A 24,603-nucleotide genomic window follows, 5' to 3' on the forward strand; every position below is an offset into this window, starting at 1 on the left:
TGAGAGGCAGACAGGTAGGGACATATATATCTACAAAGAAACACAGATCAAGGAGAATTCAAATACTGGAATCAACTGTAAATATTAAACATTATTATCCACCCATCCATTTTCAACAGTTTATCTGAAGCTGGGTCACGGGGGCAGCAGGCTGAGCAAGATACTACAGACGCCCAGCAACGCTTTCCAGCTCTTCCGGGAGGATCCAGGCGTTCCCAGGCCAGATGAGATACAAACTCTTTTCAGCTGCTTATATCAGGGATCTCATTCTTTCAGTCACTACCCTAAGCTCATGGCCATAGGTGTGGGTTGGGATGAAGATGGACTGGTAAATCAAAAGGTTTGCCTTCTGGCTCAGCTCTCTCTTCACCACAACAGTCCGGCCAAGCCACTAATCCATCTCATGCTTCATTCTACCCTCACTTGTGAACAAGACCTCAAGATACTTGAACTTCTTTGCCTGGGGCAGGAACTCTCTCTCGACCCGGAAGAGGCAATCCATCATTTTCAGGAAGAGAACCATGGCCTCAGACCTCAAGGTGCCAACTCTCTCTCATATATATAAATCCTACTATTAAATGGAGAAACCTCTGTCCTTCCGTCCGTCTGTCATCAACCGTTTTCCTCCTCACTGCTTTGACCTATTTCTCTGAACTTGCACATAGGCTTTCATCTTGGTCATGTGCAGACAGCCATGACACTGTTTTTGCATTTTTCCCCACATTTCTACTGTTTATATTCGCGTTTTTTTCCACTACCCATTCATACTGTTCTGTCCCCAGCAGGACATTATTTTTTCTTTAGTTTAGTTATCTCCTCTTGCTGTCAGTAGTTTGTAGCTATTATTGTAGTGTGTGCCTTTAAGAATCTGATCTTTGCACCATGTGACACTCTGCACCATGTGACTCAGTAAGGCAGTTCATAACGAACAGGACAGCCACAGGACTGCACATGCTGCTGCATGTTGCATATTATTGCTAAGTTTGATGTACAATATGATTATTTTTATGATCGTTTGTTAGCTCACATGGCACCATACTAGCATGCTACAGTAAGCTAGTAGGCTAGTCTTGGTTTGTATTGTGACACATGTACATTCATTTAAATGTGTGATAGAGGTTGTTTTACTGTACATACAGTACTTTGTGCATTATCACACTAGTTCGTCATATTATTTTGCAAGCTTTAGATTGGCTACACCGTATGTTAGCTACACTTTACGTTAGCTGCTCTGCTGGCTGATATATTTTGTAATATATTTTGGTGATTGTGCTTGTTTTTCAGTTTCACCCTTTTTCTCTGTCAATAAACTGACATTCGAAGATTTCAGTCTCCAGTACTTAATGGAGGAAGGTGTTTAGCTGCTTGTCAGTTTGCACAGGGTTACGTGCATATGGGACAAGACTCATACTGTGAGCACCATTAGCAGCGCAAGCTGCGCATGCGCGGAGACCACTTGGAAAACACCTGCGCTGGGACCACATTTTATGGCTGGGACATGCAATTTCAAGCACCAACACTTGCTGAAGACTAAGGTAATGATTTTACTGAATGAATGCGCGTCTGTGTCTGTGTGCGCGAGCCAGCCGTTGCGTATTTTCACTTTACTGATATTAGCCTACAAACATTACAACTAAACATTGCGCTGTTCACTTTGCACTGTTTCTTTCATTCTTCCTCCGTGTTGCATGTGTATGTGTGTACCTGCGTGCCCGTGCGTGCCTCTGTGCCGTCAGCCAAAACTATGCTCCATGTATTTTGCCATAAAGCATGTTTCTAAATACAGTGTGCATTGTTTGTCTTACATTAATATTTATTACACAGTGCATTTACAGTGCTCTGATTTTGCATCTCCTCTAATATACTGTTTTTGATTTCTTATTCCTCTATACACAACACATCCCCGGGTATGGACTAGTATATATAATAAAACAAATAATAAGAATGTTGTTGTCACAAAAATACCCTGAAATATTGTGATATTATTTTGGGACCCTATCGCCCACTTCTAGTAAATACCCCACTGTGAATTTTGAAGCTTTTCTGTGTCTTTAAAAAGAGGTGATTGCTAACAAGTGAGACTACAGAATGTCATCTCATGGCTTTACAGCCTTGCTGTGGTGGAGATGTTTTGAAGTAATGTGGTGTAGTTTGTTTATACCCTAACATTAGCTTTTTACTTCTGATGATTGCATTTTGGCTTCAAAAATCATAAAAGTGGTTTACAATTGTGAAGATTATCCTGCTGAACAAAACATGTAAGTATAAAAAATGTTTATTTGCCATAGAGCTTATTTTCTGCAATAATCCAAAATCCAATGGAAAAATCCCATTGTCTTTTTGATGAGGGAACGAGGACGAGGCTAACTTACCTGTAGGCCTGTACCAAATTGAGGATCATCTATCTGAATCCTGCACTGATTGAGCAAATCACACAGTAAGTTGAACTATATTTTATCTGTCTGGTGATGTTTGCTTATTGAACTATCCGGTGTGGACTGGCCATCTGGACTTTTCAAGAGAATCACAGAATGGCTGGTGGTCCAGAACGGCTGGCTGAACTTTTATAAGACTTGCAATTAGCTAATGCAAAGGCTGCAACATTAAAACACATATGCAGTGCGTCTGAAGGCAAACTCATGTCCTCCGGGAGGGCACAGGGTGAGGGAGCAACATGTGTTGGAGCTAGCAGCAGCATTCAGTCACAAAGTGGAAGCAGTAAGTACCACAGAGCCGAAAGCAGCTGCAAATGTTCAAAACTTGACACAGGCAGCAGTCGCTCCTGTAATGTGAAATGCAAAGCTGGCAAAGGCAACAAACACTAAATACAGTTATCTAAAAGCTGATGAGTGCAGTTTGTCAGTGTCCAGCACAGCAGCTGCTGCAGCTAATGTTAGCATGCCTGCACTGACTGCAGGCTGTAGAGACAGTTTGAGAGAGATGGATTTTCTGGATGCTCTTAATGAATAACAAAATATTCCAAAGAAATAACAATGTTACAATTAGTTGAAAAATGTGTGTATTATGCTTCAGCAACAGATTTGTGGTCAAAATAGATGACTGTATTGTCTGTGGTGTGAAGCTTAACTTAACACAATTAAATCACACATCAAATCGCAATATCAGTCAAAAAAAATTTCAAAATTGCTCAGCCCTAATCTTGATTTACGCTATGTGTTGTGTGCTTTCAGGTTACTGTTTCCTTCTGTACAGCCAGACAGATATGTGATGTGTTTCCTCCATCCTTCAGTGAGTATTCTACTTAAACTGTATAAATACAGTCTATTTATCTGTTATATCATGACTTATACCATGTGTTGTTGTGTGCTTTCAGGTTACTGTTTTCTTCTGTACAGCCAGAGAGATATCTGAGGCGTGTTTTTTTTATCTTTAATGGAGTTTTCAGCTTCAACTGTATAAATATAGTCTGAATTTATTATCTGCTCTATCATGACACGAGTTGTTGTGTGCTTTAACATAAAACACACAATAAGTATTTCAGTTGGGTTAAAGAGTTTCTCATATTTTCTAAGTCTCTTCTTTTCCATAGATTTTTTTATAGCTGCATTTTAGTTAACTAAATAATGCAGTATATGTTGCATATATGTCAGTGAAATTGCTAATTAAGCAATATCACATGAGAGGGAGTGATGTTATACTCGTATATCGTCACGGCTGTGATTCAGTCATAGGCACGAGACCGCAGGCCGAGTGCCGAAGACAATCACAGCCATGACGATCACAACAAAGACACTAAAGCTGGTGACTTTTGTGTGTTACATTTTATTGGCTAGTGCTACCTAGCTAATGTCCACATATTGTTGTCATGGAAACAAAACCCACATGCAGCGCATCATTTTAAAAAAGGCACTGGGAGTGCTGGTTTAATGAAGTGCTGGGCTTGCGTGCTCCCCAGCATCTTTCCACCACTCTCCAGCAAAAGAAAAACATCACGTAGTAGTGCGCTCTCACATGAACCATAAACCAACCATAAACCATTCTGCTTTTTAGTTCTGTTTTGGTCTCCACCAACTCCTGAGAAAAATATCAGTTTCTTTAGCTGCTAATTGCTCCACTATGTTCACCATCCAGTCTCAAACTGTGTCTGTCTGTTGTTTGCTGCTGAGCAGGTAGTGTACAGTGGGTTCTTAGAGCTTTTTCATTAGAAGCACCTTAAGTCACACACTCTAAAACCAAAACAATAAGCTGGGAGATGCTAAAACGTCATGTGCTGACATTGCTATTTGCGACTGTTTCACTTTTGCATCATCTGCAGCACTCTGTGTATTTATAAGGACTATATTCTATTTACTTTTTGTTGTCCCAGCTGCAACAGGCCAGTTTTCCAATAAGGGATCATTTCATGTAAAGTAAGCTTAAGTTGTCTACAAATCTGTCATCACACCTCTGTCTCTCTTTACACTGTCTTGTTAATTGGCACTTTTTTTTAGTATCCTGTCGAGATTGGCTACCATATTACCTTAAACTCAAATTAGTAGTCCAGGCTATTATTTGCTTAAATCACTGAAGTCAACAGGCGTATATTTGGGACAGGCATTTATATGGGACAGGCATTTAATTCCTTTTACACAAAACTGCTGCTCAGCAAAGATGGGAAAAAAAGGTCAAATTGTTTATTTAAGCCAGTATGAATATTACTTGTATAAAAATTAGGCGTTGAATAATATATAAGTTCCAAATCATTAATTTAAGAATAATTTATTAAGCTCTGACCGTCAGGGCATCAGAGAGAGGGAGAGAGAGAGTGTTACGGCACTCGAGAATTACAGCCCCCGACATACTGACCCAATACCACTTTATCCTGTTAAAACAATACTTACAACTTGGATGAATATTTATTATATTCTTTTCATCAATAGACCCTTATGGACTAAAGGAATATAAATAACTTACCAGATATGTTAAGGAATGGACACATACTTCAGATGAAGGGAGCCATCTCTTTTTTTCTTTTGTAATGCTAGTAAATCTGAATGAATTACAGTCTTCTCTGGTGCTGATAGTTTCAATAAAATGAGCTCAACGATTGAATTGTGGAGAATCAAACCGAGCTAACAACATGTGACGTTAATCCCAGTGGGTAGCCAACAACCTGGTTTTACACATCCAAAGAACTATAAAATGAAGTGTTTGGCAACCAGACCAGGTAACTAATTGAGACAGGCATTAAATTGTCAAAATGTGTAGCCACACCAGGCTAGTAAAAGGAACTGAACGTTTCATTGGGACTAGGCTTTTAAACCTTTCAAGTATAGTGTTCACTACAGTGGACAGCTGTGTAAAAGCCATTTTCTTGTTTATGCATGGGTTTTGATACTATAGTTGCATTTAAGTTTCTACAGTGGACCCTTGTGTGTCATACACTGCCACCCACTGGCCAGGTGTTGGCGGTGCAACACAAATCTCTCAAAATCAAGATAGCTGACAGAATGCAAGAAATGTTGTGCTCCCCAAGAATATCTTGCCAATCCTTCTATGATAGGAGACCCTCGCAGGTAAATAAGACTTGGAAAAAATCAAGTTACATCTAAGGATTAATACAGTTGTTACATTTTTTCAAATACTGATTATATGTTGTGAGGAAATGGTAATTAATCACCTGTACACTAAACTAGGCCTAATAAATTGCAGGCTTGATTTCAACTACAATGCATGAGTTGAATGGGGGGGTGGGGGGTTAGTACAGAAGGGAAGAGTAGAAAGAGAGGGGAGAAGCTTAGGAGTCAGGAGGAGCAAAGTTCAACACCTTTGTGTGGCATTGAACAGTATTAGAATTTGTTAAAAAAAAAAGTGAACACACCAGTTTAAATGCATTAAAATATATTTAAAGTTTCACATGATATATATCATTTTTTTGATTGGTTCATATTTTGTTTTAGTTTAAAACTTAAACGCATGCTGTCTACCCAAGTGGACATGTGAAAATATATTTGAATAAAAACACTTAAGAAAAGAAAATCTTGACTGAGGTCGTAATAATTCATGCATGAACTTTTAAGGTATAGTTTAAAGGGGCATCAAGCAATCTATGAATGCTTCTGGGCGATGTAACCCATCTTATTCAAGCACAGTCAACACATACATCAGGAAAATTAGTGGTAGTATATCTGTTTATGTTTAATGAAAGAGAACAAGAAGGAATGTGAATGTCAAAACTTGAGATACAAAAAAATGTTGTTTTTTTAAAGATAAGGCATTTTGCCTCTTAGATATGTATGACTGTCGGCCTCTCTGTCTCTCTCTAGATTTCTTGACAGCAGCATCATCATCATCACAACAAAGAAATGAAACCTTTGCTAACTGTATTTAAATCATAGTTAGACTTACCAGTACAACAGGCAGTCCACCCACCACAGAGTACAGTATCACTGGCTGTACACGACTGTCCTGTTCAGGTCCAGGGTCTGGTTTAGTTAAAGCAGGGTCTCTGCAGATAAAGCCCTGTTCGGCTGGACTGAAGGTGTCAGTAAACTCACAGTAGTAAACTAGCATCACTGTAGCTGCCAAAATCACCACCTGGAAGTACAGCATGGTGGACCCTGCCTCCAACAATCTGATGCTACACGCTCTTCAGTACTGTTTCCACAGTGATTAGGTATTTAGTCGTACAAAATCCTGGATACCCTGGTGATGGAGTATCCAACTTAAAATTTCCAATGACTGCTGTTGTTTGAAATCCAATTATGCCAGTTTCTGGTTTGGGTCACCATGGTTAATGTGGTTTTAATCATTCCTGCTTAATAATGCTTAAAAATATAAAAAATGTGATGTATAATCCATCTGAACAATTCTTGAAGAATTCTCCGGTCCAAGTATCAAAACACAGATGATGATGACCGTGCTGAAGATGATGATTATTTGCCCCTCAGAGACAAAGTTGTTCTTCTTTGCCTCCTTTGTGAGTGAGAGGGAAGCCGTGTCCTTCCGCCCTGCTGAATATCCTGAATCAGCTGACTGCAGTGAACCAGGGAATAAATTCTTTTTCACTGAACATCTCTAAAGGGTCGCCTGCAGTTTATTGAACACAAACTCTCATCAGTACTTAGCAGTATTGGTGATTTAGGGACAGTGGAGGGCAGATAACTAGTTTTAGTTTGTAATTAGTTTGTAATAGTGATTACTTTTTTTCATCACAATTTTTTACCATTAGTTGTACATTATTAGCTGTGTGAATGGAATGGGGTTTTTTTTTTGGCCACTTGGGGGCAACATAGCAAATAGTAGCATGGCGACCGGGGACAACAAAGAACCTGAGCTTGCTACAGTGAACACCACTGCGTAACAGATGGAGGTTTTACATATTTTTTGCACTTGGTATCAATACTGTTGTTGAATAGAAGCTGAAAGGTCAAATGTTGGAGACAATGTTTGCAATTTGCTGTTTAAAAAGAAGACAACGAAGACAAAAAGGCAGTTAAAAAGAAAGCCATTGTCAGTTCCATTAAGTGCAAAGCGGCAGTGTGCGATTTGAGACAACACTACCCTGCTGAAATTAGTGCACCATGCATTAAGTATGTGGTGTACATAGTGTACTACATTGAGGTTTATGTAACCCAGTTGCAGTGGAGTGTCGTGTGGAGAGAAAAGGGGGCACCAGAAGCAGGGTTTGGGATTGTGGTCGACCTTGACTGCGGTTTTATTTCTCAGGAACATTGAGTAAAATCTCTGCTGCTGGCATTCCACTCTCAATCTTACAGAACAAGAGACAATGAACTTTTTTAAGGAAATAAATCTCTTACTTAAACAATAATCACCATTAAAAAAAATAATACATCAAATGAAAATAAACTGTCAAGGTAAATGAAATATGACTGTCTGAAATGAATAAATTACCAACATAAGACATACATTGTCAAATAAGCTTTAACAGCTAAGAGAAAAGTTAATGCTCTGTCCTGTCTGGCTTACACAGTATCAATTGTCTTGTATGTATGTATGTATGTATATATATATATATATATATGCAGCTGCAGCTAAACAGTGTGAGGTGGCATGGGAAAAGATTGCAGTGTGTTAATAGGTAATGTGAAGTGATGTTATGCAATGTGATGCATTAAAGCATGTCTGATGTACAGAAAATATATAGAAACATTTTATTTATTAACAATGTTCATATATTTTAATATAATTTGCTATATCCTCTTATTCAGCTGTAATCTGATGGGGGCCCAAATGCACTCAAAATCAAACACAAAAATATTATGCAGACTGGAAGACATTTTACTTATACTTTACTTCATTCTGTCAATATTAGGCTGAGGTTAATTGAATTGCTGAATTGCTGTGAAATTACATCCGATTCACATAATCACCTTTATGCTCAGATGGAGCTATGATGGGGATGTAAGTCCCATAAATGCAGCCAATTACACCACGGAATCTTTCAATACATGAAAAGTATTCATAAATCATTATATAATGTATCCATGTAGATTAATTTCTTATTAACACTGACAAACCTGCAATTCTGTGGAATTCCCCCTTGATGATCCTTTCTGATTTAAGCCCAGAGAATACCACATCAACGGGCGAAAGTCTTTTCAGAGACAGAGTCACTTTTCTTATGGTCCGACAAAACGTTGCTTTGCTATGTTCAGTAGCTCTGATATGGTTATAAAGAAAACTGCAATAGCTGAAAAATTGATGGGATAGCATAAAATTTACTTCAATGATAATGCAAATCCACGATGTGTAATATTTGATATATCTGGGTGGAGAAGATTGTTAGATAAATGATAGTGTGAGGTGAAGCAGTATCCTTCATATAGACACTCCTTTAGGAAAGATAAGACATCCAAATGGGGAATAATCACCTTCTCCTTACACAACAGCCTGTTAATAATTTATGCCTCAACATCCCCAACTTAATTCATAAAAGGACACGCAATGTCTCTCCTTCCTACTACACACTCAGCTGGTGATCAGCCTCAGGCTTAGATGAAGCAAACCTGCGAGTCAGCAGGTGTACAGTTGCTTTATTAGAGCTTATTCACAACAGCGACTGCTGGAAAACAGGTTAAGTGTTGAGTGTACTTCAAAACTTCAAACCAGAACAACTGGCAACAAGAGACTAAAAGGAGCTGAGAGGAGCAGCACTGTTGGGTTAAGTGATACTATGAGCAACTTCTTTTAAATTACAAGGCCGGTTTACCAATGAAGAGACTGACTGTTCCAGGGCCAAGAGCCTCATATTCAGATTTTTAATAATTTGATTAATTGCAAATGCATTACAAATTTTACAATCCTACTGTTCCTGACATTCAACGAAGCTATCATGCATAGTCTGTAGCCCTTTTTACGCAGAGATCATGCTGCAGGGCTGATGTCAAGTCCCTACTTTATGCTGCCTTTGCACTTTCACACTGAACCTAACAACGGTTGCGTCATGGCGCTCCAGTGTGTGATGTTAGACAGCATGCTGGCATCATGGAATAAAAAGAAGCGTAACATAACACAGCAGAATCAGCCTCTAGTGTGACATATAGTATGTTCTCCACTCGGAGGGTAAGGAGCTCCTGGACCTCATTGTTTTCACAACTGGCAGACATTTTCAGCTGCTGTTTTACCTCTCTGAGTCATGGACTTTGAGTCTCTGAGCCACTAACTGCTGTCAGCTACTTTTAAAATCTCCCATGGTGGGTCACACGCATAACATATCGTCAAACATCACACCTGTGCCGCCCAGTATCCCATCTAGCTGGCTGTCCCTTTTATACAAACATTGTTTCAGCAATGCTACTACCTCAGATGCTAGCTGAAAGGTGCAACAACTTGCACGCCCCCCCTCCAAAATTGTACCTTTAGTACAGAATGGCAAGGCCACATAATGGTGTAAACCTTGCCTTGAAGAGGCAGTGTAAAAGGGCTCCTATGTAGTCTGTACTTGACGGGAACTTGGAGGCAATAAGGTGTATGGATAGATTGGGGGTGTGATGGACCAATAGGGGTCCACCAGCAAATTTTTTGCCATGTGGCCCCAAACATGTTCATATGGCCATGACATCGCCCCTGGACACTAAATATTCACTAAAAGGCCACCAGGTGTTTGTTTTTTTTTACTAAATTATTATATTTATACAAGAGGTCAGTTCAATCCCAGTGAGTGTCACTGAATACAAATTATACTGAGAAACCTTGGAGTTGGAGTTGTTATATAAACACTGCTGCCCTCTAGTGGAGATACTGAAACACAGTTAATTTTAAGAAACAGCTTCAGAATAATAGCATCTGTGTATTCTGTTCGATGTCATTACAAGCTTTCAGTCAAAGACTACAGATGTATGTCTAAAGAATTTACAGTGAGAGCTACAACACAGTGCACAGGACTGAGTGCAGAGCAAGATTCTTCATACCTGGAGGCTGAACTAATAGGGAGGTCTAATTAGTGACTGTAAAGCAATTAACAGATGAACTGTTATATTGTATGTAGGTAGAAAAAACTATCAGGCCTACTCCAGGCCAGAATCACCTCAGACAGCCCTGCTGCTTTGTAAATGCATTCAATACACACATACAAATAGCACACATATAGGAATGATTTCAGACATCTAAGTATGAATTAAAAAGAAAACTGTTTGCTACACCTTTGCCCATGAATCAGTAATATGTGTTTCTGACAACAGTAGCCATGATAGATCTTTTTCTATTGTTCCAGAAACAAGGATTAGAAATGTTAATGATTTGTGAATCAGTTGGAACATCATCAGTGCCTTCAGTGATGCATAGCTCAGTGAAAATACACTCAGTGGCCACTTTATTAGGTACATCTGTACTATCTAATGCAGTCCAATACAACAGCCGTGTTCATTCAAACATGTTATTATGGAGGTCATATTTAAAGGCGGTCTTGCACTACATTATATTGACAAGCTAGTTTCTCAGCTCATTTATAGATTTGAAAGTGCCACAGGATCTTAGACGTGTCTTTATCAGCTGCCCTGTGTACTATCTCCCTACCTTACCTATATGCATGCCAACTGGTCCATCTCATAATGCAGATTTTCCTACCAAGCGACAACCTCCAGGGCTGAACAATGAGGCAAATGCTGCAGTGCCAAAAACTACAGCTCCTCTAATGGCTACCTAAAGCTGGCTGTAAAACAGAGTCAGCCCCTAACTATCAACAGAGCCACTTTTGACCAAAAATAATTGACAACTAACTAGATAGCTCATACTTTGTCAGTGCATTGATTAAATTAATCTGGAATGTTTAACTCCTAGAATTGCATCTCTGCTTTTCACAGACAATGTGGTTCTGTTGGCTCCATCACACCATGACCTCCAGCCTCCACTGGGGCGTTTTGCAGCAGAATGTGAAGCAGTTGGGATGAGAGTCAGCACCTCCAAGTCTGAGGCCATGGTTCTCTGTCGGACACTGGTGGATTGCGCTCTCCGGGTTGGGGGAGAGTTACTGTCTCAAGCGAGGGAGTTCAAGTTGTTATGCCCAGTCTAGGGGTGTCTGGGACATGACATGAAAGGCCCCCATCTTCCCCAAGTCCCAAGTAGTCGTGCGGAACGATCAATAGTACGAATTTATTTACAATGTTTAAATAACAATTAACTGAAATAATAGCTTCAGGGTGGACTAAGGCCAAAATAACAAACAAAACCAATCCTGCCCAGGGAGTAAGTAAATAACCTAACCAAACAAATAAAAAAAACAAATGACAAAAAGCTTACCTCCCTAACTAAATAAACAGGAGAAAAAAGGGTAACAAAACTGGCGGTCCACCCCTACGATTTAACAGTCTTTAACACAATAATGATTTACTACAACAACAATATCTGTGGCCGGTTGGGAGAGGAGGAAGTTGGGGTCTGCCTGCTAGCTCGAAGCAGGTGCCATCTTGGTCCTTTAAAAACCGAACGCCCTCAGCTGCAGCCAATCACAAACGAGGACAGCTCCAATCCACCAATCACCGCCGGGCTATGGCACACACCTATTTGCATACAGAAAACAATACGCACAGAGAACATATGCAGCAAAACACAAACAAAAAGAAATTACGACAGCAGTCGTAACAAAGTATCTCAGGGTCTTGGTCACTAGTGAGGATAGAATGGAGCGTGAGATGGATCGGCGGGTCGGTGCTACTTCTACAGTGATGTGGGCGCTGTGCCGGTCCGTTGTGGTGAAGAGGGAGCTGAGTCAGAAAGTAGTGCCCGAAAGAATGAGATCGCGTATACAAGCGGCGGAAATGAGCTTGGACATCCGGAGGGAGCTCAGAGTAGAGCCACTGCTCCTTCGCATTGAAAGAAGTCAGTTGAGGTGGTTCGGGCATCTGACTCGGATGACTCCTGGGCACCTCCTGCTGGAGGTGTCCAGGGCACGTCCCACTGGTAGGAGGCCCCGGGGTAGACCCAGAACACGCTGGAGGGATTACATATCTCGTCTGGAACACCTTGGGGTCCCCCAGGAGGAGCTGGAAAACGTTGCTGGGGAGAGGGATGTCTGGGATGCTTTGCTCAGCTTGCTGCCCTGCGACCCAGCCCCAGATAAGCCCATGAAAATGGATGGATGGATGGATGGATGGATGGGTGGATGTTTAACTTTTGAAATCATGGAAAACAAAGTGACTGTGCTGATGTTTCTCGTTTATCATTTTATTGTAAATGCAGTTCTTCTGTCCATGTTGGAGCCGTGCAAAATTGATAAATCCATCACTCCAGCAAGCTGTTCACTCATTTTAAACTCATCTATTCACTTAAAGCAGATCCAAAGCAGGGTAGCAGTGTGGTTTAGGTTACCATAGTGATCCTCTTTGTGATACAGCGCTCTCAAATAAAACTGATAATCTTCACCAGTACATTCAGAAAAGAGTGACATTATTATCTAGTCAGTGATGACAGGAGCATGTCAGCATCTTCACAGAGTCACTCCTTCATGTGAATAGATCCAGACAGTCATCCAGCTCTGGCACGATGCTGGGCCCGTCACCATGGCAACAGTAAGTCTGATGGTGCTGTTCTCTCTTTCGCCTTCGTTTATACACACTTGTTTTGTTTGTCTCCCCCTTTTCAGTCTCCGCTCTGTAAGGGACTTCCTGTGGTTCCTGTGAGACAGGAGGATCTGACATTTGTAATTTGTGTAGTTTCTCTGTTGGCAGGGCAGACTGCAGATTCTGGTGGAACCTGGAGATATAATTTAATTTGGATGTATAGAATTAGTAAGAACATTTTGTTTGTGTAGTGGCTAATAGCCACTGCTAGTTTTACCGATCAATGAATAGGAAAGAGCCAATTATCAGACTGACCTGTGGATCCGTCTGAGGTTCTCCTCCATCTTCTGATTGGCTATCTGAGTCAGGAAGTGGATGTACTCATGATCAACCAGGAGCTTTCCTGCATGGCTTAGAGGAACCTCCAGACTGTGGGTGCTACGGACTGCCTAGAGGGACAAAACACAGCAGAGATACATTCACATCTTTTACATGGTATATACAAGAAACACATGAAGCAAAGCAAAGGGCTGTTTGAATTGCACGGATTGTCTAAAGTTTTTATTTACTATTCATTCATTCATTCATCTTCTAACCGCTTCATCCTCTTGAGGGTCGCGGGGGGGCTGGAGCCTATCCCAGCTGACATCGGGCGAGAGGCAGGGTATACCCTGGACAGGTCGCCAGACTATCGCAGGGCTGACACATAGAGACAAACAACCATTCACGCTCACATTCACACCTATGGACAATTTAGAGTTATCAATTAACCTATTCTCCAATCTGCATGTCTTTGGACTGTGGGAGGAAGCCGGAGTGCCCGGAGAGAACCCACGCTGACACGGGGAGAACATGCAAACTCCGCACAGAAGGGCTCCCACGCCCGGGATCGAACCGGCAACCCTCTTGCTGTGAGGCGAGAGTGCTAACCACCACACCACCGTGCCGCCCTATTTACTATTTAACATAATCTAATATTCTGATAAAGTTATGGCAGCAAAATGCCACTGATGTCACAGAGCCTACCGTGATGATTTTTCCTGTCTTGCCGACAGTGAGACCAGAGTTCCTGAAGCCTGAGTTGATGGCCACAGAGTGCTGGAGGAGTGACAAGACATTTTAATGGCCGTGTGCTCAGTTCATTTAATATAATACCCAATTAATTTAATACCCAAGATTAGTGTCACCAATTAAGTATCTGACCAAATGCCTCCCCTTCTATTCCTGAGATATGATGTTGAGTAATGGCCAGAAAAGTGTTTATGCAGAACATTATGATGTCACAATGAAACTGACCTTTGACCTTTGACCTGGATATAAAAATCACTTCATTATTTTATCCTCTAACTTTGTCATAATTAGCGCATGAATTCTTGAGTTATGACCAACAACATATTTTGTAGGTCCCCTTTACCTTTGACCACAAAATTCTAATCAGTTTATTCTTCAGTCAAAGTGGACGTTTGTGTCAAATTTAAAGAAAGTCCCTTATGGTGTTTTTGAGATATTGCGGTCACCAGAATAGGACAGATGCAAGGTCACACTGACCTTTGACCACCAAAATCCATTAAGTTCATTGTTGAGTCCAAGTGAATGTTTGCGTCAAAGTTTAAGAAATTCATTCAAGCTGTTCTTGAGATACTGCGTTCACGAGAATGAGATGGATGCATGTCACAGTGACTTTGACCGTTGACCCTTGACCACCAACATCTGAAGAGTTCATCTTTAAGCCCAATTTTACCTTTCTGACAAATTTGAAATATGAATATTGAAATATCGTGTTCACTGAATGAGACAGACAAGGACACAGTGACCTTGACATTGACCTACTAGAACTAATAGGTTCATTGTTGAGTCCAAGTGGACATTTGTGCCAAAAATATATAAATTCCCTTCAGGCGTATCCTGTTGACAGGTACCTTGGGTGCATTCAAGGACAATCCGACATCTGTGATCAGACAACTGGAGATGGGGAAAAAAATTCTTTAATTTAATAAATTACCTTATTCATATGATCTTATTCAGAACATCCATTTTTAAAAATTGTTCTCTAGATTTGAATTTCCAGCTGCATTTTTCACTAATGCTTCACTGTGTGGCAGTGGGCCATCAGTTCTGTCATACACCACCGTTCAAGGAGAGCTTTAACATCAGTCCCTGCTCACAACTGCATTACCATGCAACAGACAAAAGAATATAAGTGACTATTTGTTCCCTGGGATACATCATCTGTCTCAATCTACTTTCAAGTCAGCAACGTCCAGACTGAAAAGTGTCTGATGGTATTCCACTCCAGCTGAGCACAAGACTGCAATCAGCACCAAAAATATGGAGTATGCAATTACATGTCATCATGTCTCATATAATCACGGCTCTTCTGCATCTCTTAGATTCTAGGGAATTAAAAAAATTACACCATCCCCGAGAGGTGGAGATATTATTAATAGATTGCTATGTAGAGGAGTTTTCTGGATCACTGAACTAAACCCTTTTAAACAATCAGGATTTACAGGGAGCTAAGCATTACTTGTATTTTACCAAGCCATTAGGTATTGCTTAACACAGGCCATTGACTACTGTTGCTGATAAATTGTTACAGTCAAAGATTGGATGTAATGACATGTGTTTTTTATATATCATTTATTATTTGATAATCAGGACCCTTAGCTACAGGCAGCCTGTAGCTAAGGGTCCATGGCAAAGGGGCGTTGTTAGGCAGAACGCGGAGTGCCTAACAACGCCCCTTAGCTGTGGTAAAATCGCCGGCAAACCACAGCCTCTTGGGGCTAATTGCTTAATTCTAAAAGAGGCTGGAGGCTAATGCTGTGTAATGTGTGAGAATTACTTTGTGTTAGTCATAAGTCTACCAATTTTTGAACATCTTGGAGCTGCTCCAGTTAGGCGGCAGGTGAACAAGGCATTACATTCATGGAGGCAGGAGGATATAAGAGCATATTTTGTCTGTGTTACTGAAGGACCGAACTGATCTAAATTTGGAGACAGTCTTTAGTTGATAAAAACCTGACTGTACTTCTTTCTCTACATGTTACTCCATGCTCAGGTTACTATCCAGGATAACACCCACATTTTTTGTAAGTGACTTTATGTTAGGAGGAGTGGCTGTATTTGTTTTGAGATGAGTTCAGAGCCAATGCTGAGAACTTCTGTCTTGTCAGAGTTAATTTAAGAAGTTTTAGGTCATCCAGCTTTTCATGTCATATAAACAGCTTTATAGTGAAGCTAATTAACTGGTGTCAGAATGTTTAAATGACAGGCACAGCTGTGTATCATCCACATAACTATGGAATGAGATGTTCTGACGATGGATTATCTGTCCCAAGGGTAACATGAACAGGGTATACACTAACAGAACAGAGCACAAACTGTCATTCTCACCATCAGCTGTGCATCTTCCAGCCGCCTACACTGAACATGGAGCACAAAGGGCTCAAACTTTAACACTGCTTCTCCACTGGAGTTTGCCAGAGCAGATATCTGAGGAAAAAACACGAATACAATCTGGTAAATATTAAACCCATATTATTAGGAGAAATATCAGTGGTGCAGGAGTCCATCATATCTCACCAGGTCATCAGATTTGCATTTCTGGTGTGAGACAAACAGCCAAAAACAATTCTGTTTGTGAACATCACTGCTGTCTGGAGCCTGGAATGGAAGTCACAAGACACAGAACTCACATGGAATTTTATAAGAGACTGTTTGTTATTTAAGAGGGGGGATGAGGCGGTGAAAAAAAGGTGGAGGAATGCCTTTTTTTAGCACAGGGGAGGGACTTATGCTTTCATATGTTGGCTTAGGGGAGGAGAATAGAAATTTAAATAATTGTGTTTTGTAATTATTTTACGACAGACTTTTTTTTTTTTTAAGAAAACATGTTTTCTAAAAAAAAATTCGCCAGTTACACCATTTATCATCATCAGGATTTTTACATTTCTAACAGTCCTTGGCTATATCATGTGCGAAGATATGCTGGCTCAGGATCTGCAAAAGTTGCAGTCTTGGGTCTATTTTTCCCATGAGCTGTGAGCAAATCTCACAAGAAGACACTGATAATCTATTTTGAATGATATAAAGGCTATATTAGATAGGTGAAAAAGGTGAGAGGTGAGGTGAGGTGAGGTGAGGTGAGGTGAAAAACTGGGGCTTTTTTTAACTCCAGGATTCGTTCTCAGCTTTTAACTGTCACAGATCAAAGGGTAAGTCTTAAAAAGTCTAATAACTAATATATAGTGGAGGGAAGGTCATGCATCTTCTGCCAGTCACTCAGGGAGGCTCAAGGAAACATATCTGTAGGTGTAGGGTAAGTCATAATTAAAAAACAATAACAATAAAAACGAAAAAAAATAAATAAATAATAATGATAAAAGAAGTCACACCCTAGCCACCCCCTTCTCTGATAAGTAAAGCACACTCCCTAATCAGACTTAGTAGAGAAAATGTTGGTCGGTGGTAATATTCAATATGTTATTTTAAATAGTTTTTTTTTTTTTTTTTTTTTTCATGCCAAAGGAATAACATTACTCTTCAGCTATGTGGAAGCCAATTGGCTTGTTAGCTGTGCTCACAGTGCAGCCCAAAGTAAAGCCACTCTCACCCCGTCGATGAGAATGATTCTCCCGGAGCAGGAGCTGGTGGTGAAGAACTCCTCAAAGCTGTTGAGCAGAGACACTACATGTGCAATATCCTCATCCACGCTGCCCTTCTTACTCAGGTCCAGCTTGTTCAGACACTGCTTCTTCCACTGACTGAACCTTTTCTCCATAGCTAACGTTACTCAGTTCATGTGGCTACCGCGGTGCGTTTTCCGTAGCGTGAGCTGACGGTGTCCAACAGCTCAGGACCTTAGAGACACAAGCGGAAAAACCTCTTTTGCTACGTCCTACTTCGTAAATATTAGTTAGCTAGCTGTTAGCCCTGGTATCCTATGGTAGTGGTGTTTATTCGGCTTCTTCCTCTATCGCTTGTCTTTTTCTTCTTCTTTTAGATTTTAATGGCACACTAAGCGCGTTTGGCGCTTTGCTGCCTCACTCTGTTTATAGTGGTCATTACACGTTACAGCTCTTGCTTGTTTAAATCATGGGAAATGGGCTTGTAACGTGGAGAAAATATATGATTTTCCCGGCAGTTTGGCTTTTGTTGTAGATCAGAAGACTGCAACAGCCCTGTCTGCCCTGATTGAACTCAAACCAGGATGTGCTCATTCCAAATCTTGCCCTGCCACTCTCAGGATCTTCTGACCCATTTGTATACATCTGTTGAGCTGAGCCCCATTTTAGTTTCAAATGCTCATCAACTAACCTGCCTGGGTCTCCAGCTTTCTCAAACCTCAGTCTGTTCTCGATACTCATCTCTACATCAACCTCTGACACCAACCAAAAAGGAGCTGGTAGCCAGCAAACTGATCTGCAATCTGCAATCTATAGCCCAACTATTCATATCTTCCTTGCCCACTCAGTCATACAGTTGTCCCAACTGACTCTGTTTGAACTTCCTCCTCTTCTTGGGAATTTCACTGTGGCCTCAGAGGGGCTTCCCTCATCTCCACCAAAACTGGGATTGGGGTGGTACAGAAAGCTCCAGACCATAATGCCCGAGCTTGAACTCTTCTTCTTCTTCTTCTTCCTTAGTACAAATAGCAGCCTGAGATATGAGCCAGTAACAGCTACCTGCTGTACCATAGGTGATACTCTGAGACATTAAAACATGCTCCTCATGTCATACAAGGATATTGTAACATTTATATTTTCCTTGATGTCATAGGGTGAAGTCAGGTAATTGAGACACTTTTGTTACATTACCAAGAAAGCCCCCTAAAACACTGGGTACTACCTTGAGTGTTACTTTTAGAACTTGTCATGGATCTCTGCTATATTTCTATGAAGAAAATATGTTGCCAAAGTAAAATAATTTTGAAAATTTGGACCTTTAAACATATTGAGAATCCCTACCTCACTCTGATGACATTTTCAGGTCAAATAAGACAAACACATGTGTTTGTGTTTTAACTGGTTAAATGCATTTATCAGTTCGGTCATTAATTCATTATATCATTAATGCAACCTGTGGCTATTCATCAATAAAGATCATCCATCTTTTCTGCCATGCTTTCTCTGTTCTTTTGCTGCCTGTTTCATTGGTACCATATTGTCTACAATGGACATGCATGTGTGTAACAAATATGGCGAATTCTGGACTATAGTGGCTGACATGGACTTACTGTATTAACTTTAACACTTTTTGAGTGACAAAAATACTACAAATGTCTGTAATATTATAGGGTGGCACACAACAGCATAACTTATGATTTCATGGCACCTGGTTGTGTAAAAACATGCTGGTTTCACTTCAGAAAAATGTTGCTTTTTAGCTTCAATTTTAGTCCCATTTTACCTGAATGCATTTAGTGCACACTCAAACCCTTTCCTATAAAAACCAAAGTTTATTATAAAAATAATTTGGTTATAAATCAAACATGTAATAAAATGCAACATCTTACAATTATTTCTGTTGTTATGTCCATATTGTTTTAGCTGCAATGTTCTTATTACAAAAAAAAAGAGAAATTAACATGCCATATGGCATGTTCCTGGCAAGTTGTGGGACCAGTGACTTTTCAGATGTTTGTTCGGCCCATCCTAGGTATCTCAGACCAATTAAAATGATTGTTTCATGCAAAGCACATTTGTATTAACAATGCAGTAACATGTTTGGTGATTAGCTGCTAATATTTAAAGAGCCTAAGATGTAAAACCTTATTTGTCTCAGTTTACCTGATGCCCCATAATACCTGACTTCACCCATTTATTGCATAATTGCATTCTAACTTTACTAAGCGCTCAGTGAGTGGTAGCACATGCTAATAAGAACTTGTCACTGAAAAAAGCTGTGCTCCATTTACAGGCAAATATAGGATTAGGTTATTGGTATACTGAGACAATCATTCGGGTTTTAAAAGAATTCTGTCCATTTAAATTGGGTATTTATTTAAAATGGAGGAGTACTAAAGACAAAATGTGACAAATTATACAAATAATCAATGGAAAAGTGAATAGATAATCACTTCATCTCTGTTAATATCTGTTGACAGACACTAATAAATTAAAAATGTAATAAAAGGTAGAAATGTCTCCCCATATTTAATAAACAAGTAAAATCCAGTTAAAGAAGCTACTGATTTTGTTCATTCAAAATACAATTTCAGCTGATGCAGTAATTATGATTGATACATTTCTACAGATCTTTGTATTCGCTGCAGCTTCTTTTGTCTTTGTGTCTCTAAGTCATTCCAGAGCAATTTGAAATTATTTTCTTGACACCATTTTCCCCATGAGCCAAACTGTGCCAAATATCTCTATTATATTACTTTTTTTAATTTTCTTTTTATGAGATATGTTTTTGGGCATTTTGCCTTTAATTGATAGGACAGCCAAGTGTGAAAGGGGGGAGAGAGAGAGAGAGAGAGGGGGGATGACATGCAGCAAAGGGCCACAGGCTGGACTCGAACCCGGGCCGCTGCAGCTATTATTTTACTTTTTACTTTTATTTATTTGCGCTTACAATTTTGCTTGCAAAACATAAAAGCCATCATTAACAACTCAACATACTAGACATGTGGAGAGTAGAAGGGGGGAAGGTTCAAACCGATGATTCACCCTCCCCCCAATGGTTCTTGATCATGTTCCTGTGTTCACTCAGGCCTCTATTAGAGACTTTGAGAAACCCATCTGATAACTCCATGTTTAACAGATTAGACTGAGAAAGTCTTTCAACCACCTACTATTTACTACTACCTAGTATATTTCAGTAGGACACCTGCTTGTCAAAAAGTCTTGATGGACAGGGTCAATATAATGATTCATTTGCAATGTTGCTCAACAAAGATTCCCAAAGTAAACATTGCCAATGGTTTCTTCAGGAAGAGGATGAGGGACAGAGAGAGAGAGAGAGAGAGAGAGAGAGAGAGAGAGAGAGAGAGAGAGAGAGAGACCACTACTAATGAAAAAAAGAACTGTTCTGGATTTAAATCATAGACATACTTCAAGCACCAGTCTCTGATGGTGTATGACATGGACGCTTGCTTCTGGCTCAAATTCTGATTAATTTGGCAAAACAATCTAGGATCTATGTTAGGGGCCTCTCTTGAGATTGCAGTTTCTGAATTTGTTGCTGACCCAAGATTAAAGTATGCTACATTGTCTTGTATGTTATCATGATTAGGTTGTCTTGCCTCAAGTTCTTACGTACACTCTACCTAATTCACTCTCCGGAGCCAGATTACACCATTTGTTTCTTATGTCACCACTTTGTTTGTACTCTTTGACGGCACTTTCAATGTCTTGCTTGTGTTTCTCATATTTCATTTCACCATTTGAGATACAGCCTCAGGGTATTCTGAACCTGGTAGCTGAACACCTGCATAGTCATGGAAGGACTGATATGTAAGGAAGTTATGGCATTTCAGCCGTGACTGTGAGGGATGACAGAGGTATGTTTGAGCAATGTGCCATGAAATTCCTTACTGTTCAACAGCAGGGTTTTCTTTTGTTCTCCTCTGGACTAGGGATGCGCGATAATATTGGCATGTCATTGGAATCGGCCAACATGCTGTTAACATCGGTTTGTCATCAGCACTGGCTGATATTGGCTTTGAAATGATCAGATCAGAATCGGCCAACGTGCTTTTTCTTATTTTGCACAATGAATGAATATTATATACTTTGAAAAGCATTCTATTGTATGTCTCCATCTGCTGGTGGGCCATCACGACCACAGTATGCATGCATAATATGATGTTAGTTTCACTACAGAAGAGACTTGATGATTGCTAACCTTAGGTGGGGAAAAAAGTGAATATATTGATACTGGTATTGGTAATCAGCCAAATGTTTTTTTTATATATTGGCATATTGGATATCAGCAAAAAATCCAATATTGTGCATCCCCACATGTCTCATCTCATTCAGCAGAGGAAGAACATTTTCATCCTTTGCTTGTTTGCCATATGCAATCCTACAGGCAGCAATGAAATCGGCCAAGCACATTGCCTCAGATTCTGGTGTTTCAGGTCGGGATTTATACTCTTTACAAAAGAGAGGGGATAACCCATTTTAAGTGCGATGTACAAATGCAGTTCTGTGTGTACACATTTTTTTTTCCCACACGCAATCATATAAAACATGTTTATAGGAAAACATATGAGACACATGAGATATGTATATGTATGTATGTACTGTATATATTTTTTTCTATTTTGCTTAATTATTTTGCTCTGTTGACTATTGACACTTGTGTAATCAGTTGTACATTTTATTCACTGCCTTTTAATTGTAGTTGTGTTGTGACAATACATTAAATGTCAGGCCAATTACTGAATTGAACTGAACTGATTTGAATTGAGAGAGAGACAGAGAGAGAGCGAGAGAGAGAGAGAGAAAGAGAGAGAGAGAGAGTTGGTAGAGAGTATTATCCCCTGTTGGACTGGCATGATTTCACTGTCCCAGAATCTATTAGTGACGACAGAGCAAAGAACAGTAGTGAGGAAAACAGCTGAAAGAGATTGTGATACAGTTGCACAGTCAGTACAGAATCTTTGCCATGAAGACATCATGAGGATCAGACCACAGGTCAGTCTCACTCTTTTCTCACTCCATTTACATGTTGTAGTGACCTACGGTGTGTGCAGCAGCAGTATGAGCTTCAGTTCCGAGATCACAGATGAGTGAATAACCAGCCATGAGGTAATGAAGTGTCAGGGGTCAAATAAGAGTCCAGTGTTTGGGAGCAAATCACAGCAGGACAGTAGACCCAGACTGGAAGGAGTTCTTTCCTCTACTGGTGTCTCAGCTGTTGTTGGAGATTATTGCAATAATAATGACTGGTGCCATCCAACAACATCCAACCAGTGCTGTACATAGGCTACAGGAGAAAAGAAAAGAAAAGAAAAGAAAAGGAAAACGCAGTCCTAACAGCTTATACTTCACCTCAGTGAATAGAATATGACATAAAGGCTACATTTTCATAATTTTTGGTTAAAAACTAAGAAAAGTGCTCAGTTCTTTTTTCTTTTTCTTTTTTTTTTTGCTTTGATCAGTTGACCGAGACTAAAATTAAAAACACTCTCTGCATATTTCTATTTTAAGTAGTTCTTGAAGTAGTTTTTACTCAATATTGTTTTTTTGTGTTGTTTGTATTGTTTTTCTTTTCTCTAAAGTCTCATGTTTTTATTTCAGTGGACTAAAATGTTGTTTTCCACCCGCAGTTCTGGTTTTTGGTTTAGATTTAGTTACTGTAAAACTTTCGTTAAAGCCTAGTCCCAATTAAACGCCCAGTCCCTTTTACTAGCCTGATTAGGCTAGTTAGGGGGCCAAGCCCGAGGGGCCTCGGGGAACGCGTATGCAAGCAGACACGTTTCCTAGGACCAGCGGTGCTAGAAACCCTATTGTATTTGTAAAGATTTTTATAGTTCTCTATTTTTATTCTTCTGTTGATAAAAGTGGTGCTGCAGGCTAAACCGTGCAAGGGAGGGTGGTGCAATTTGGAGGGTTGGTCCAGACCCCTGCACGTACCCCAGACGCAAAAAACTACATATGTCCACCTGCAGGGGGCGCTATAGCCAAGGCCAACGCGTTTTGGCCTATAACTCCCACACCGTATGTGGTACATTCAAAAACGTTATATCCCCAGATTCCCTGAATAGAGCTGAATCACTTTGCAATTGGCCACGCCCACTTCAGCCTATAATTTTTTTTCCGCAAAAACTGGAAAACCTACTCTTTTGAACTCCTCCTTGGGATTTTGTCAGATCTGCGTGAAACTTGGCACGTACACTCTTCACCTGGACCTGATCTAAAGTTATCAAAAGAATTTTGTTCCATCAAAAATTCCGCAAATTATTAATGAACAAATTTGTGTAGCTAGCTATAAAAATGTAAACTGTTGCATATCTCAGTCAAACTTAATGTTATCAACACCAAATCTCAGATCCTTAGTTGGCATGACACTGTGAAGGTATGAGCCGAATTTGGCGAATGTTGGCCACTAGGAGGCGCTACAAATATGGGAAGTTTATATCTCTTAAACGGCTACACCCATTTCTACGAAATTCGGTCAGTATGATGGAGGGCCATTCCTGAGGCCATATATTGAAGGTGGTCATGACTGGTCAGTGTGGGCGTGGCTTATTATAGGATAAACAACAAACATTTACTGCAGCTGAACTATTATGCTGAGGACTGTGAAATTTATAGGGTACATATAAAATAGGACACAGATCTTCCATACCAAAAATTGTGCATATGCTTCACTAGGTGGTGCTATAACGGATACAAACGCATTTTTGGGTGTAACTTCCACATTTTAAATGACACATTCATAAACATTATATCCATGTGTTCCCCGAATAGAGCTGGGTTTTCTGACACAGGCCCCGCCCACTTCTGCTGCACATTCTCCTTGCTAATTTGCCACATGTCCAAAACCTACTTTTTCGAACTCCTCCCACAGTTTAAGCACCACCTGCATGAAACTTTGCACATAGAATCTCCAGATGTGTCTGATCAAAAGTTATCAAAACAATGTTGGCACTCCAAAAAATGCACTAGTTATAATCAAACTATTTTTTTGC

General features: G+C 40.0%; 3 protein-coding genes across 4 annotated transcripts in view; 1 reads left to right on the forward strand and 2 right to left on the reverse strand.

The window, feature by feature from the left end:
• Nucleotides 1–6,631, reverse strand: part of LOC125902824 (phospholipid phosphatase-related protein type 5-like) — a 33,571-nt gene extending 26,940 nt beyond the window's left edge. The window contains exon 1 of the mRNA XM_049599451.1: nucleotides 6,349–6,631. Within this exon, the coding sequence (XP_049455408.1) occupies nucleotides 6,349–6,552 (204 nt within the window). The 5' untranslated portion in view covers nucleotides 6,553–6,631. The remainder of the gene's footprint in view (nucleotides 1–6,348) is intronic.
• Nucleotides 6,632–7,626: 995 nt separating this feature from the next.
• On the reverse strand, nucleotides 7,627–18,114 carry tyw3 (tRNA-yW synthesizing protein 3 homolog (S. cerevisiae)). Of its 2 annotated transcripts, XM_049599462.1 has the most exons (6): nucleotides 17,575–18,110; nucleotides 16,545–16,625; nucleotides 16,356–16,454; nucleotides 13,986–14,057; nucleotides 13,275–13,408; nucleotides 7,627–13,152 (listed from the first exon to the last, which is right to left on the reverse strand). In XM_049599462.1, exons 1-6 carry the CDS (start codon nucleotides 17,740–17,742, stop codon nucleotides 12,903–12,905), a joined length of 804 nt encoding a protein of 267 aa, XP_049455419.1. In that variant the 5' UTR covers nucleotides 17,743–18,110; the 3' UTR covers nucleotides 7,627–12,902. The 2 variants fall into 2 exon arrangements, with proteins under 2 accessions (XP_049455419.1, XP_049455420.1); XM_049599463.1 differs by lacking the exon at nucleotides 13,986–14,057 and having other exon boundaries at nucleotides 17,575–18,114.
• Nucleotides 18,115–22,397: 4,283 nt separating this feature from the next.
• Nucleotides 22,398–24,603, forward strand: part of LOC125902787 (phospholipid phosphatase-related protein type 4-like) — a 115,381-nt gene continuing 113,175 nt past the window's right edge. Inside the window, exon 1 of the mRNA XM_049599385.1 lies at nucleotides 22,398–22,603. Within this exon, the coding sequence (XP_049455342.1) occupies nucleotides 22,463–22,603 (141 nt within the window). The 5' untranslated portion in view covers nucleotides 22,398–22,462. The remainder of the gene's footprint in view (nucleotides 22,604–24,603) is intronic.

The sequence above is a fragment of the Epinephelus fuscoguttatus genome, linkage group LG15 (genome assembly GCF_011397635.1).
Source record: "Epinephelus fuscoguttatus linkage group LG15, E.fuscoguttatus.final_Chr_v1".
NCBI lineage: Eukaryota > Metazoa > Chordata > Actinopteri > Perciformes > Serranidae > Epinephelus > Epinephelus fuscoguttatus.